This window comes from Sarcophilus harrisii, chromosome 1 (genome assembly GCF_902635505.1).
Source record: "Sarcophilus harrisii chromosome 1, mSarHar1.11, whole genome shotgun sequence".
Taxonomy (NCBI): domain Eukaryota; kingdom Metazoa; phylum Chordata; class Mammalia; order Dasyuromorphia; family Dasyuridae; genus Sarcophilus; species Sarcophilus harrisii.
In genome coordinates, this window is record NC_045426.1 from 684,686,461 (window position 1) to 684,701,575 (window position 15,115).

The window sequence follows — 15,115 nt, forward strand, 5'->3', positions numbered from 1 at the left end:
AAAAAAGAAATGAACAGAGCATGTTCATTTAATCTCCATAGTTTTTTCAGGATGTTGATGGCATTTTCTATCCAAAGTTTATTGGGATTGCCTTGGATCATTGGTTCACTGAAAAGAACCAAGCTTTTCATAGTTGATAATCACACAATGTTGCTGTTACTGTATACAATGTATTTCTGCTTCTGCTTATTTTTCTTAGCAACAGTTTTTGTAAATCTTTTCAGGTCTTTCTAAAATCAGTTTGTTCATCATTTTTTTAATAGAAGAATGATATTCCATTACATTCATATAGTACAACTGATAAATATTTTTAAAAGAATAATAAGATGAATTAATAAGAGTTTAAATAAAAACTTTAAAATCAATTATTTTATAATTACATACTAGAAAAAAATAAATAAGTGATTTCTTTCAAAAGAGTAAGACAACCAAATTAATAGAAAATAAAATAGGAATGAAACTCAATTTCATTGAATTATAGGTAAGGGAAAAGGTTTTCTGGGAATGATTAAATTATGAAAAAAAATAGAAGGCATCAATAAAACTTTTAAAAACTAGCAAGGGAGTACAGAACATAATCTGCTGTCTGATTTCTGTTACTATTAAGACTGCTCTCAAAAAATTGGGAGGGACAAATTGCTATTCAAATATACCTTCAAATTGTTCTGTTTGAATTTAACTTGAAATGAATTCAAAATTCCTGAGATACATTGTTGTTATGTATAATGGTTTCTTCCCTAAAGTTTTCAACATCTCAATGAACAGCAATATTGTTAAGATGATCAGCTGTGAAGGATCTGACTATTCTCAACAATACAATGATCCAAAATAATAACTCTGAAGGACTTAGGATGAAAAATGCTATCCATACCAGATTGAAGCACACTTTTTTGGTTTTATTTTTCTTGAGGTTTTTGTTGTTGTGTGGTCTGTTTTCTTTTACATGATTATTATGGAAATGTTTAGCATGACGACACATGTATAACCCATATTGAATTGTTTGCCTTCTCACTGAGGGAGAGAATCTGGAACTCAAAGTTTTAAAAACTAATGTTAAAAATTATTTTCACATGTAACAGTGGAAAAAATAAATACTAAATAAAATTTTAAAAAAACAACAAATGTCTTTCTTAAACCCAAAAGTGAATCCAATATTCCGGATGAGAATTGGGGGACTACCACTTACCTATTCCTGGAAATTCTGCCTTTCTTTCTATACCCCTTTTGAATGCCAATCATATAGCTGATTCATGCTGAGCTTGCAGTTCACAAGAACTTCACATCTTTTTCAGAACATCCACCACCTATCCATGCCTTTCCTATTTTGTACTTTTTTGTATCCATGTGTAAGACTTTATATCTATCCTTAATGAATTTCATTTTAGTAGGTTCAGCCTAGCGCTCTGGCCAGTCAAACTGCTTTTGGCCAGGTTCAGATTCCTGAGGTTCAGTGCTCCACCTGAAACCTCCTGCCATGTTGACACTGAACCACTGACAAATCATTCCTCTTTATATGTGGTCATCCAACAAGTTCTGAATCCTTCTAACTGGATTATTCTCCAACCTGCAACACTCCATCTTCTTCATAAGACTAGTACAAGATTCTTTAGCCATAGTTTGGGGAGAGGGAATAGCTCAAAATTTAAGAAATATTTTTAAAATGTTTTGTTCACAATGACATTTATGACACAAACAAATATTATTCAAGTAAATTATTGAATGTCTGGGACAGCTTTTTGTTAAAAAAAAAAAAAAAAGGCATAGTTATAGCAAGATGTTACTTTTTTCAGAAAACAGAGAAATAAAATGTCAAACCTACCAGGAAGTTCTTTATCATTTTTAGGAGCTGGATATTTAAAGAGATTTACTGATTCTATTATACTAATTCTGGATTTGATGTCTTCAGCATTTTTATGAATCTGGTGTACAAGAGATTCAAATTTCCCCGTGGCTTCCTTACACCGAAAGAGGTAGTCAGCAATACCTATATAGTTTTAAAAAAAAAGATATTATTTTTTTCTACTCTCATTTCATATACTTCTCACTAACATAATTATAATCCAATTTGTGATTGTTATTATTCCTTACTAAAGAAAGACAGGATTATTAAGTTCAAACAAAGTGATCTCCTACCCATTAACAAAACCATTAACTGTATAAAGATGTGAGAGCAAAAACTGCTAGGTGCCCCAAGCATGGCCCTAAAAGTTTTTTGTTCATTATAGCTTTATATTACTGATGTTCAGAGAGTCCTTAGTCTGACAAACTCATAGTCAGAATACCTATTTGGAGCATTTTTCCCACTGTCGTGGCCAAAGCGCAAATGAGAATGTCTTTAAGAAAAGGTTAGATGACCACCTTTGAGGTCGTCTATATAATGATCTCAAATAATAATGAGGGTTATTATAATGAGGATTCTTTAGGTAGAGCTACAACACTGGAGAAAAGTGTTGGCTATGTCACTGTCCATTTAAAGACCTGATATTTTTCCTATACATAAGGAAGGGCCAGGATCATCAAACTGTAAATGACTGCTTTCTTCATGGATTTACATCTCACTTGATGGCACTTAAACGGATGGAAACAGCAGCAGACCTCAAAGCACTTGGCAGTGCCTAGGGATTCATTTCAGTTGTCTTGTTCATATATCTTGCCATGAAAACAAGAGCCTGGTGAAGGCATCCCAGAATTAAATCTCAACAAATCTGATTTCCAATAAATACATTTCATATTTCTTTTGTTTTTGTGGTGTACCTATTGATTACTTTAAAAAAAAAAAAAAAAGAAAGAAAAAGAAAAAGGCATCCACTTAGAGGGAACAAAGGTTATCTCTCTTGTCTCCAATAAGGCCCTTGAATCTGTTTTGTAGGCTCTAAAAACAGCTATGATAGACGTAATACTTCAGTAATAAAATGATCCAAAACAATTCCAATAGACTTGGGATGGAAAATACTATCAGCATCTGATAGAGAACTATGGAGATTGAATGTGGATCAAAGCATAGTATTCATCTTCTTTGGTTTTTTTCCTTTCTTGCAATTTTTTTTCTTTTGGTCTGATCTTTCTTGTACAACTCAATTAATATGGAAATATGTTTTAAAAGACTATACATATTTAACCTATATCAGATCACTTGCTGTCTTGGGAAGGGGGAGGTAAAGGAGGAAAGGAAAAAAATGGAACACAAAATTTCACAAAAATGAATGTTGAAAACTATCTTTACATGTATTTGGATAAATAAAATCTATTGAAAAAAATTATAAATCAAGCTTAACTTATAATTTTCTGTTGAATGGAACCTATTTCATTAACACTCAAAAATTCTTAAATGATACTAGCTATATTGCCTTGCCAAAAAAAAACACAACCTCATTATATTAAAACATTTAATGTTTTTGGTTATTGTAAAAATTCTATCCAAAAGCAAAGGAGCACATGGATTATATTACCCAATGAATTCCAGTTCAATCTCTTATATCCAGCCTTGAACACTCTTGATAATTCCTGAGTATGATCTTCAAGAAGATTCGTCTCTGCCTCATTTAATGTCCCCAAAAGTTTATAATAATGATCCAACATATGCCTTATTCCTTCTGTGTACCTGAATGACAGACACAGGAAGATGTATTAAAGTTCATGTCATGGATGGGTTCCAAAAAAATATGTTAGCTAAATATTTAACCTCAGGAAAAATAGTCATTCCTTCTTCCATCCTTTCAATAATGGTTCCATGCTGATTTCCTCAGGTGACTTGGGAGCTGAAAGAAAATCCCATCATTTATGCACGGGCAGCTCTAGTCCAGAATACTCACTACTTACCATGACTCATTTTAACACAATTATCTGCTTCATAAGATCAGAGGCCATCTGTTCCAATACCCTCATCTTTCAGAATATGACATTGAGGTCTAAAGACTCTAGTGATTTATCCAACATGACAGGTAATTAGTAACAGAAACAAGCTTCAGAACTAAACCCAGTGACCCAAATCTAGATCTCTTCCCATTGTACCACACTGCCTTCCTTCCCACACCCTAGACCTTGATCCATTCTCATATACTACCTTGAAGTGTGCTTTAATAATTTCATGTGTTAACAAAGCCATCATTTCCTCAACATGATTTTAAGTGTATCCAAGGCAAAAACAGTTCACTATGATTTTCTGTATACATTGCTGCTTTTGTGCCGAGTACAAAAGCAGCACCTACGAAAACTATCTGAAGCCAGAAGTGTGGTCCATATCCTTCAACCTAACAAGTCGGCAAGACAAAGCTACTATTGTGAAATGATTAAAAAAAAATTCCTCGGTGGAAAAAAATAAGGCTATCCCATTGTCGATTTTTACACATTATGAATTGTTCTTCCCCAAAGAATATTCTTACCTAAGAAACTTGTCTTCCTGAAGTGCAACATTCCTTGCTAATTCAGGCACAATAAATCCCAGCTGTTCCATATATTTTGTTTCATTAATAATCTCTTTAAGAGCAGGAGAAAAATTGATAACAAAGTAAATCCCCTTGTCTGTGGTAGTTTCAACATCATCACTGAGCACAATTGTCTATGGAAGAGACAAATTCATAATTGAATGAATACAATTAAAAAGACAAAAAGATACATATATAATATTAAAAGCAAATTTGACAAGGACATTCAATGTATACAGGCTTCATCATCTTATATACTAAAAACTTGGTGCATTTTAAAATTTCAAAGCCTGAAGGGAAAATGAATTCCTCAGTGTTACATATGGCTTACATATTACATATGGCCTCTTTATTCTTTTCTCCTTACTCTGTCTGATTTCCTCATTTCCTGATTTTACTCTTTAATTTTAAAAACACATATCAGTTTCACAAAAAGAAGCAAACCAAAAGCCAAAATCGTGGCACATGAACATTGGCAAGGGGGCTCTTACTGGTCCTCCATAATCTGCTCCTGAATATCCAGTAAGATGGGCTTTAGCAAGCAGGCTTTTTTTCAGAAGGGATGGTAGAGTCTGCTCTGTCCACTCTTTCCACTGCTCGTATTTCTTGTCTTCGTATTCCTTCATTCTCCTACCCACTTCCAGATATTTTTGTTTTACCTGTTAAAGGATTTCAGCTGTAGTTAGTAGGATAGAAACACCCCAGTAGTGGGAATTCACTAGATATAAAAACTGCATTTTCTGGCATTCATTGGAATAAAAATATAAATTACAAAAACTGATGCAAAAGCCACTTACTTCCCGTCCTCGCTCACTGTCCAACAACTCCTCCACTTCCTGAAATCTAAGGATAGTGTGCTTAATACGGTAAAAGAGGGATCGTTCCCAATATATTGCACCAGCTACCGGTGGATGATTCTTGTATAGGGGTGGGTTGTCAAGATTATCAACAAAGATGCCATTAATTATGTCGATCTGCAAAGACAAAACCAAAAAGTAGTTGTTGACTGATAAACATCATTGGTCCTGGATATAAAATATTAAAGATCCTTTTTCTATTTTCTGTAAACTTTAAACAAATTGCAGATAAGAAACTGATTTTTGAAGAAATATTTAAGGTGTAAAGGAGCATTTCATTTTTTTTCAAAAAGCTTCTTCTCTGCTAATAGGAGCTTTTTATTCTGTTTAGTCTCCTCAGTGTATTGGTAGGATAATAAAAATTCCATACACACTTATGCATGTATGTGAATGGGCTTCACTAGGACATGTAACTCACAAAGGCTTGGAATCATTTTTGTCAGTTGTATGACCTAAGATCCCAGTCAACAACCCTAATTCTATTCCAGTTGGTACCAACGGCCAAGTCTCCAAGGTCAAAAAGGAACATATTTTATAAGTATCCAGATAATTAAGGCAAATTTCAATTTCTTTGGAATGCTATATTCTATACTATATAGAACGATTCTTTACTTATTTCATATCAACGTGTAGAACCACAGAATCTTAGATTGACATTTTCCTACGGCTAGCCAGGACTGGGATATTTTTGATTGATTTCAAGACCAACATGACCCCAGTAACACTCAAGCCATTGAGAAATGTCCCAGAACTAGCAATCTCTTGGGAAACAAGAATCTGACACTCTGGGTTTGCATCCCAACGGGTACACCCCTTAAATATATTAATTAATATTTTCTTCTAAGCCAAGATTGAAAGGTCCTTGAAGCCATCCACCTCTGTTGTGGCCAATGGGATAAAGTGATTAGATCAAGATTGATCTGGCAGAGGATTAGTTTAGAACCAAAGACAAAAGCTAGCAAAGCACCAGCTGGTTTAGGAGAAACTCAAGGATTCCTCTACTGCTCCTCCCTAACCCTTGCTTATGGGATCATAGGATTGTAGGTTTAAGACTAGAAGAGACCTTAGAGGTCTAGTCTAACCCCTTCATTTTACAGATAAAGAAACAGAGAGGGGGGAAGGAGGTAGAATGTGGTCTGTTCCAGACCACACAAGTAATTAAGAAGCAGAGTCAGGATTTAGACCCAGATTCAGACAACTTTGGCTAAAAAGACCCTAGATGTAAAAGGACCATGTTACATCATCTTTTGAGATCCAATTTACATCTAGTACTCTGCTCAAATCATAGTGGGCATCCAATGCACAACTGGAGAATACTTTGACTATATTAACAAATTCATTTTGTTTTGACTATGATTTGATTTACTAAATGACATTATTGGGGGAAATTCTGTGGGTTCCCTGCATAAAAAATAACTGCAGTTATTCATCTGGCCTCCTTTTGCCCTCTGTACACTTTCAACGCTTTAGTACTGGCTTACATGCTGCTTAAAATTACCTCTTTACAGTACTGTGCCAAAATATCATTGAACTTCATCATCATCTGCTTATTTATAGCCTCCCGGGAGCGAATGTGCTTGAACTTTAAGAGCATATCAAAAGCAGCTTCTGCAGAGCGAAGAGTCTTAAAGGATTCATCAATAAAGCTCTTTGCCTCTTTCTCAATCACCTGCCAAAATAAACAAGTGAGACGAGTCACCTGCCCGTGCAGAATTTAGGGGGGCAAGAACGGGGGAGACTAGATAAGAATGCTGGAACTGATGGAACACATTTGGGGACTGCTGTCACCAAGATGCATCTCTCTTTCTCCTTCTTTCTTTCTCTCCCTCCCTCCTTTTTTTTCCTCTCTCCCTCTCTCTTTCCCTTCCTCTTCCTTCTCTTCTTTCTTCTTCTTCCTCCCTCCCTCCCTTCTCTTCTCTTCTCTTTCTCTCTCTCTATCTCTCTCTCTCTCTCTCTCTGTCTCTCTCTCTCTCTCTGTGTCTCTGTCTCTCTGTCTCTATCTCTCTCTCTGTGTGTGTCTCTCTCTCTCTTTCTCTCTCTCTCTCTGTCTTTTTATTTCTCTGTCTCTGTTTCTGTCTTTTTATCTCTCCATCTCGGTCCTCTTCTCTCTGTCTCTCTGTCTTTCTGTCTCTGTCTTTTTGTCTTTCTGTCTCTCTCCTCTCTATTTCTCTATATATACATATATATATATATATATATATATATACACACACACATATATAATACACACACACACACACACACACACACATACACACACTCTTTAGATCCTGATCGGCACAAGCTACAAGCCACCAGGAGACCACTTGGGGTCACAGCTCTCTGCTGAGCACGCAGCCTTCATGGGCTCACAGACTAAAGTGCCAAAGGACCAGACCCCAGAGAGCACCCCTCACTTTATAGACAAGGAAGCTGAGAGTCAGAGAGGTTAGAGGCTTCTCCAGGCTGTCACACAACCAGGAAGCTGCAGAACAAGGATTTCATGTGCTCCCTTTATCACATTGTGACGTAAATGCAGATCCCTTGAAATACTAAAAACAAATCTCATAGCTAACAGGAAGTGGAAGCTAAGCCTGAATGAGACAAACTGAAGCACTCTTCTACTCCATAATCCTGGACCTGACCTAACACGCTACCTGTGTAGGACCTCCCTCTTGAGGATGCTACTGCTGACGGTGTTGTGCGCAAAGCCCAGACCCACCATGTCCATAGCCTACTGCAGCCTAGCGCTCTATTACCGAAACATCACATGTCTACTGGGCATGTGCATTTAGATGTCCTGAAGGCATCTCAAACTGAACAGCTCCAAAGCTGAACTTTTCTTTACCCCAAAGTCTTCCTCTCCTCTGAACTTCTCTGTTTTGGGAAGAGTGAGAAAAAAAATCTTTGCAGCAAGTTTCTCTGCTTGCTATATCTTGATTCTAAGATATATCAAGAAACAAATTAAATCTCTTACAGCAATCATAAAATTAAAAACCCAAATTTAGATCTACCACTACCTCTACTACTATATTTTGGTTATAAAGATATCTGCACACTTCCACTTGTGTAAAATCACATTTTAAACTCAATATGTATATATTTTGTATATATTGAGAAAATTGTGTACATATACAATATATATATAATATATTGTATATATTTGTATGTTTTTATGTGTATATACATATATATATAAATTCAATATAAGAATTTAAGTTAAAACATATTTTAATAAGATGAAAATCTTAGGTTGGCTACTTACCAGGACTTCAATCTTGAAATCTTCCATAACATACTTCCAGTACTGGGCACACTTGATGCTGAAGGGATCAAAGGTCAATATTTCCATGGGACTAACAAGACCATCCACCCTACAGAGAACATCATCGATACGTTTCGGATCCCCAGTCACAGCTTTCAGTTCTGGACCAAATATATTGTAGAATTCCTCAATAACCTGTTAAATCCAATGGCATGAGAAAGTCACATTTTAGGCATCCTGCCACCTCTAGATTATGTACCCTAATTCTTTAGATGTTCATCCCAAATTGGTCTTATCTGGTCATGGAAACAGGTCAAGAAGGTCTTTTAGTCACAATGCTTTATTAGCAGTCGTACAGCCTATTATTGAAAAATTCATTCTAAAAATTTCCTAGCAAAATTTTATCAGTAAATAAATTGTTCTCTCAAATTCTGAATTACTGAAATTTTTTGTTCTGCTAAAGCAAAATCTACCAGAGGTGCCAATTTTTCTTTTTCCCCTTCCAGACACAATAACCAAAATCATTCATGCACACTTTATGGGACCATATATTTACAACTAGAGGAGTCTTAGAGACTGAGCTAACTCCTTTAACAGATGAGGAAACTAAGGTTCAGTGAAATTAAGTAATTTGCCCAAATTCAGAGAGTATCTCCGGCAAGATTTAAACCCAGGTCTTCCTTAACTCCACATGCAATGTTCTGTCCTGCTACCTCAATCTAACACACCTCATTTTGAATTAGGGATGACTTGCAGACCAACTTTTTTTCTCAAGTATTCTGTACAGACCTTTTTTCAAAAGTCCTTCCTTAACTTCCAGCATTGTCTCCCCAGTTTATCCCAATTACAAAAGGTTGTAGTGGGTTCATAGGATGCAGATGTAGAGCTGAAAAGGATCCTAATAGCTATCAGATCTAAACTGTGCATTTTACAGAATAGGAAACTGAGGCACACAAAAGTTCACACAACTAACAAGTGTCTGAGGTAGGATTTGAACTCAATTCTTCATACATCCAAGACCAGTGCCCTGTCCCCTCCTAAGAAAACCCATCTTCCATATTCATGAACCCTCTCTTTTTTTCCCCAAGAACATCTGGGAAAGAATTAAGCAGAAAATAATTTGACAATGACAGAATCTGATCCAATCCAATCCCATCTAGAACATGTTTATCAAAACATCTACCATACACAAGGTACCATGCCAAGCTCTGGGAATACAATGGCAAGCAGTTCCTGCCCACAAAGAGTATGTAGTCTACTGGGAGGATGCAACATGTAAACAAATAAATATGGAGATAGTAACATGAGGAAGGAGCAAGACTGTAGGGATCAAAACAGGAAGAACTTACAAAGTCTATCTGGTGTGTACTGCTCCATCCCTGCTCTAAATCTAGAGTTAAAGAGAGCCATCAGGGGCCATTAGGACCGTATTTATACATTGTCCCTTCTGATCTCAGGAACTGGCTTCACAAACTCTTCTGGATTATCACTTTTGACTGGGATGGAAACCATCTATACTTACTTATGTGTTATTTTTGAAAAGGGAAGAAAATTACCAGAAATTAAGTAAATATTAACTATGAGAATGTAAGGATGTTGTCCATGCTCTTCCATTCAGTGCTATGCTATGTGAATGTCCCATAATAACAACCTGCTAAATTCTGACTCCTAACATCTAAAACTCAATTATTCTAAGAGCATTGCAAAAATAAACTTTTCTTTGCAGAACTCAGTAACTGGATTCAAATCCCACCTCTGATGTTTACTAGCTGGCTGGTCAAATCTCCTCACCTATAAAATGAAGGAACTAGACCACATGGCCTCAGAAGTAATTTCTGGCTCTAAATCTATGAGTCTATAATTAACAGACAGTGATTAGCGTCCCATAAACGTAAAAGAGAACCAGATGGATATTTAACTCTGAGTAACAATGATGATTAATCTTGGCTCTAGATAGGAAATAATAAAATGGACCTCTCTCTCTTCGCAGGATGCATGGGAGAGGACCACAGGTACAAAATGATGTATACACTATTCAGATAATGTCACTGTATAGCCTGTTTTTTCTTAACAATTTTTCTTTGATATTGTAAGGAAAGGGAGAGTTGGTGTGTGCATCCAGAAATAACTGTCATATAAGAAACAGAAGGTGCCAACTGGTACAAATATTTTCCTTTAAAAAATGGAAAAGTCATTTTTAAAAAGAACTTGATCAATCATTCCTACTTTTTAACCACGTACTTACATACAGTAAAGAAATTAAACTTAAGCTTCTCTACCTGTAAAATGTCATACAGATCCTGACAGATTGTAGCCATGTAGTCTGTTCTTTCAAATAAACGTTTCCTATCAAATTCCCAACGTGGTTCTCTTCCAGATGCTTCAATTTTGGCTCGGACATCAAAGTAAGATTTTTTCCACAGAAGAAGAGTGTTCTTAGCATCGGCTACCTTGCTTTGTGCACATGATCGGGACTCTCTGTTAATTAAAAAAAAAAATTCCAATCACTCACAGTAAGAATGATGATAGTAAATTAATTTATTTAGTCCAGAGCAATATGGAAGAGAGATTCCTCAGAGGACAGATTTAATCTATATCAAATGGCTTGCTATCTTGGGAAGGGAGCAGGAGAGAGAAAAAGGAAAATTTTTGTAATTTTATTTTATAATAATAGTTTTTTTTAATTTTTCAAAATACATGTAAAGATAGTTTTCAACATTCACCTTTGCAAAACTTTGTATTGCAAATTTTTCTCTTTCCCTTCCCCTCCCCTAGGCAGCAAGTAATTTAGTATAGGTTAAATTGTAGACTAGAGAATAGATGACCACCTTAATCCTCAGGAAAATCTGGATTCAAGGCTGCTGACACATACTAGCTGTGTGATTTTAGATAAGTCACTTAATTTCTCAGGAGTCAGTGATCTGCATCAGAGAAAAGAATTTCCTCACTGGCAGATGACTGCTCTGGCAAAATTAATTACATCCAAATGTTTTAAAAATGTATTGCATAAAGTAAGTAAAAATGAAGGGAAATAGTATTTAAAGGAGAAATCAAAAAAGATAGGTCAAAACTCCAATAGCCTTGTGATAAAAAGTGCCATTTGCATCCAGAGAGAGAACATTGAGCATTGGATGTGGATCAAACCATAGTATTTTCATCTTTTTTGTTGTGGTGGTTGTTTGCTTGGGGGTTTTTTTGTGTTTTTCCCCTTTTGATATGATTTTTCTTGTGCAGCATAACAAATATGAGAATATGTTTAGAAGAATTGCACATGTTTAATCTATATCAAATGGCTTGCTATCTTGGGAAGGGAGCAGGAGAGAGAAAAAGGAAAATTTTTGTAATTTTATTTTATAATAGTTTTTTTTAATTTTTCAAAATACATGTAAAGATAGTTTTCAACATTCACCTTTGCAAAACTTTATATTGCAAATTTTTCTCTTTCCCTTCCCCTCCCCTAGACAGCAAGTAATTTAGTATAGGTTAAATATGTGCAATTCTTCTAAACATATTTCCATATTTATCATGCTGCATAAGAAAAATCAGATCAAAAGGGGAAAAATGAAAAGAAAAAGCAAGTAAGCAAGGAAACCACAAAAAAAAGATGAAAATACTATGTTGTAATCCACACTCACTTCCCACAGATCTCTCTGGGTGCAGATAGCTCATCCATCACCAGTCTATTGGAACTGGCCTGAATCATTTAATTGCTGAAGAGCCACATTCATCAGAATTGATCATCATATAATCTTGCTGTACAATGATCTCCCGGTCCTGCTCATTTCACTCAGCATCAGTTCATTTAAGTCTCTCCAGGTCTTTCTGAAATTCTTGCTGATCATTTCTTACAGAACAATAATATTCTATAACATTCATATACCACAATTTAACCAACCATTCTCCCACTGATGGGCAGCCACTCAGTTTCCAGTTTCCTGCCACTACGAAAAGAGCCACCACAAACATTTTTGCACATGTGGGTCCTTTCTCTCCTTTATGATCTCTTTGGGATACAGGCCCAGTAGTGATACTGATGGATCAAAGGGTATGCACAGTTTGACAGCCCTTTGGGTATAGTGGAACAACAAACTCTTACAAAAATGAAAGTTGAAAGTTATCTTTGCCTGCATTTGGGAAAATAAACTACTATTGGGGGGTGCGGAATAATGAAGAGATAGGTCACAATATTTAAAAAGAGAGGCTGGGTCATTTGGTCTTCTCTCCAGAAGTCTAATTTGTAAAACCCAGCTTGCACCACAATTCCACCTTTGACATCCGTTTGAAATACAACAAAGGGCCATCAATGCTGCTCCTCCCGCCCTGCAAGAGCCTTAAACACTTACTTGAACAAAGTGCGAAGGTTCACCACACGGCACACCCTCTCAGCTATCTCCCATGCGATCCGCTCCATGAGGGGGATCATCCGCTCGTCTTTATTGTAGTGCCTGGAGATGATCCACACCATCCGGAGCGCGCTCATCATGGATGGAATTGTTTCCAAAATAATGCTAAATCCAACTCCATGCGTTAAATTCTACACAGATGAACATTCAGGAAAGATTAAAGCATTTGGTGGGATTCTGGTGACCCCATCTTTCCATTCTAGAATTTAAGAAGTTCAAATGGGACAGTGAATGGTCAAGCGTCCTTGTTCTTTTTTAGTAACAAAAAGTGGACTCAGGGAAGATAACCCGTGATTCCGAGCCTTGGTATCCTTTGAATCTCCCTCAACACCTAATATGTCCATCATAGACGCTTTATAATAATAGAGTCCAAAACTCTCATTTCACAGATTGGGAAACTGAAGTCAAAGAAGTGTAACCAGGAGTTAAGAAAGGTTACACAAAACTGTATTTCTGGATGAACACCCATATCCAACAACAGCAACTAATGCTAGCGCCAGGAGCTTGGACGCTGAGCCCACTTCCTTCTTCAAGGTCCACTGAGGCCTACAGAGGGGTCACTTCGTTATCTCACACCCTTAGGGTAGAGTCGTGCATTGGAGCTCACCATGCCCAAATCCCTGGCTCTGGTCAGCCAGAACGAAGAAGGGCAGCTCGCCCATTCCCTGTTCATCATCCCCAGGAGATAAAGGGACTTTTCCATCTTGAGCCCACCCTGAGAAGCCCAGGTGGATCTTCTGGGTCTCCTGACCCATTATTTCTGCTCTTCCTATTCTCTCACATGGCCTCCCTGATGCCATTCAATGGCACTGCTACACACTCCTCAGGCAACCTCAGCCAACTCTATTCTCGGAGACTCAGTTTCTTTATCTGTAAAATGAGGGGATTGGCTCAGATGGGCTCTAAGATTTCTTCCAGCCCTGGGTCAAGGATCCCAAGGGGTTTTTTCCAATTCAAAGACCTTTTATTAAGTAACTTTTCTGCACAAGACTCTTTGGGAAATACAAAGATGAAAAGGAAAAACCACTGTCTCTACTATTAAAGAAGCCATAATTTGGTAGAAGCTAAGACAAGAAACATAATTAACTATAATATAAATTATGGGGTCAGGGAAGGGAATAAGCATTGTATAGTGCCTATTATGTGCCAGGCACTGGGCTAAGTACATTATGAATATTACTCAATAGGTCTCACAATAATCCTATTAACTTCACAATGTTATTATCTCCATTTTGTAGTTGAAGAAACTGAGGCAAACAGAGGTTAAATAATGCCCATCATCATACCTCAAGTACATGGCCAAGCCCAATGGTCCTGTGCCATTTAGTCGCCTGTTAGCTTAGAATAAGAAGTGATGCAGTGGAGTGGATCGAATGCCATGCTTGGAATCTAGAATATATGGGTTTAAATTTTGCCTCTGAGGTTGTTTCTGGTAGTGAGTAATATCAGTTGTAGCCAACTCTGTAACACCATTTGGGATTTTTTTGGCCAAGATACTGGAGCGGTTTGCCATTTCCTTCTCCACTTTGTTTTACAGATCAGGAAATTGAGGCATGCAGGGCTAAGTGACTTGCCGAGGGTCACACAGTATCCCAAGGGTTTTTATACAGGCTTTCAAGGCACTTTGGAGGAGGAGGGCAAGATATATTCTAAGCAAGGGTGATGTTTTGCCAATAAAAGTGACTGATGATTTTTTTAAGCCCCCAGAGTTAACACCTTCTTTAAAGTACCTTAGCAGGACTACTAAGGTCACCAACCTCATGACATTGTGCCCTAAATAAAGAGTAATCCCTTTCCTTGTGACAAGGCACCTGAGCCACAAAAGGTGAAATTTCCAAAGAAGGAATCGAGTCCCTGTAAAAGTAGCCAACAGAACTAATGTTAGAAGTATTCTCAGAGGTCTTGGAACACAGCGGCCAGAGCATTAGGCCAGCAATCAAAAACACCAGCACTCAACTTCTACCTCGGACAGTTACCAGAGGGTGATCAAGTACAGGTCACTCTATCCCTTCAGCAGGAAAGCAGGCAAAATAATTAATACCTAATTCCTATCTTAGAAGGTGGTTATGAGACTCAAAAGTCTACTACAATAGCATTTCTCTCTCTCACTCTCATATTTCCATATAATCATATATTTCTATATAATATATTCATATGTAATATAATTTAAAATAATGTGCATATAAT

General features: G+C 36.8%; 1 protein-coding gene across 1 annotated transcript in view; it reads right to left on the reverse strand.

The window, feature by feature from the left end:
* The window catches only part of DNAH10 (dynein axonemal heavy chain 10), a 145,762-nt gene that overhangs the window by 101,565 nt on the left and 29,082 nt on the right, over positions 1 to 15,115 (reverse strand). Inside the window, exons 9-17 of the mRNA XM_031948437.1 lie at positions 12,869 to 13,059; positions 10,805 to 11,003; positions 8,526 to 8,720; positions 6,780 to 6,950; positions 5,222 to 5,398; positions 4,916 to 5,083; positions 4,383 to 4,558; positions 3,450 to 3,601; positions 1,820 to 1,984 (exon numbers count right to left, since the gene is read on the reverse strand). Coding sequence (XP_031804297.1) covers positions 1,820 to 1,984; positions 3,450 to 3,601; positions 4,383 to 4,558; positions 4,916 to 5,083; positions 5,222 to 5,398; positions 6,780 to 6,950; positions 8,526 to 8,720; positions 10,805 to 11,003; positions 12,869 to 13,059 — 1,594 coding nt within the window. The remainder of the gene's footprint in view (positions 1 to 1,819; positions 1,985 to 3,449; positions 3,602 to 4,382; positions 4,559 to 4,915; positions 5,084 to 5,221; positions 5,399 to 6,779; positions 6,951 to 8,525; positions 8,721 to 10,804; positions 11,004 to 12,868; positions 13,060 to 15,115) is intronic.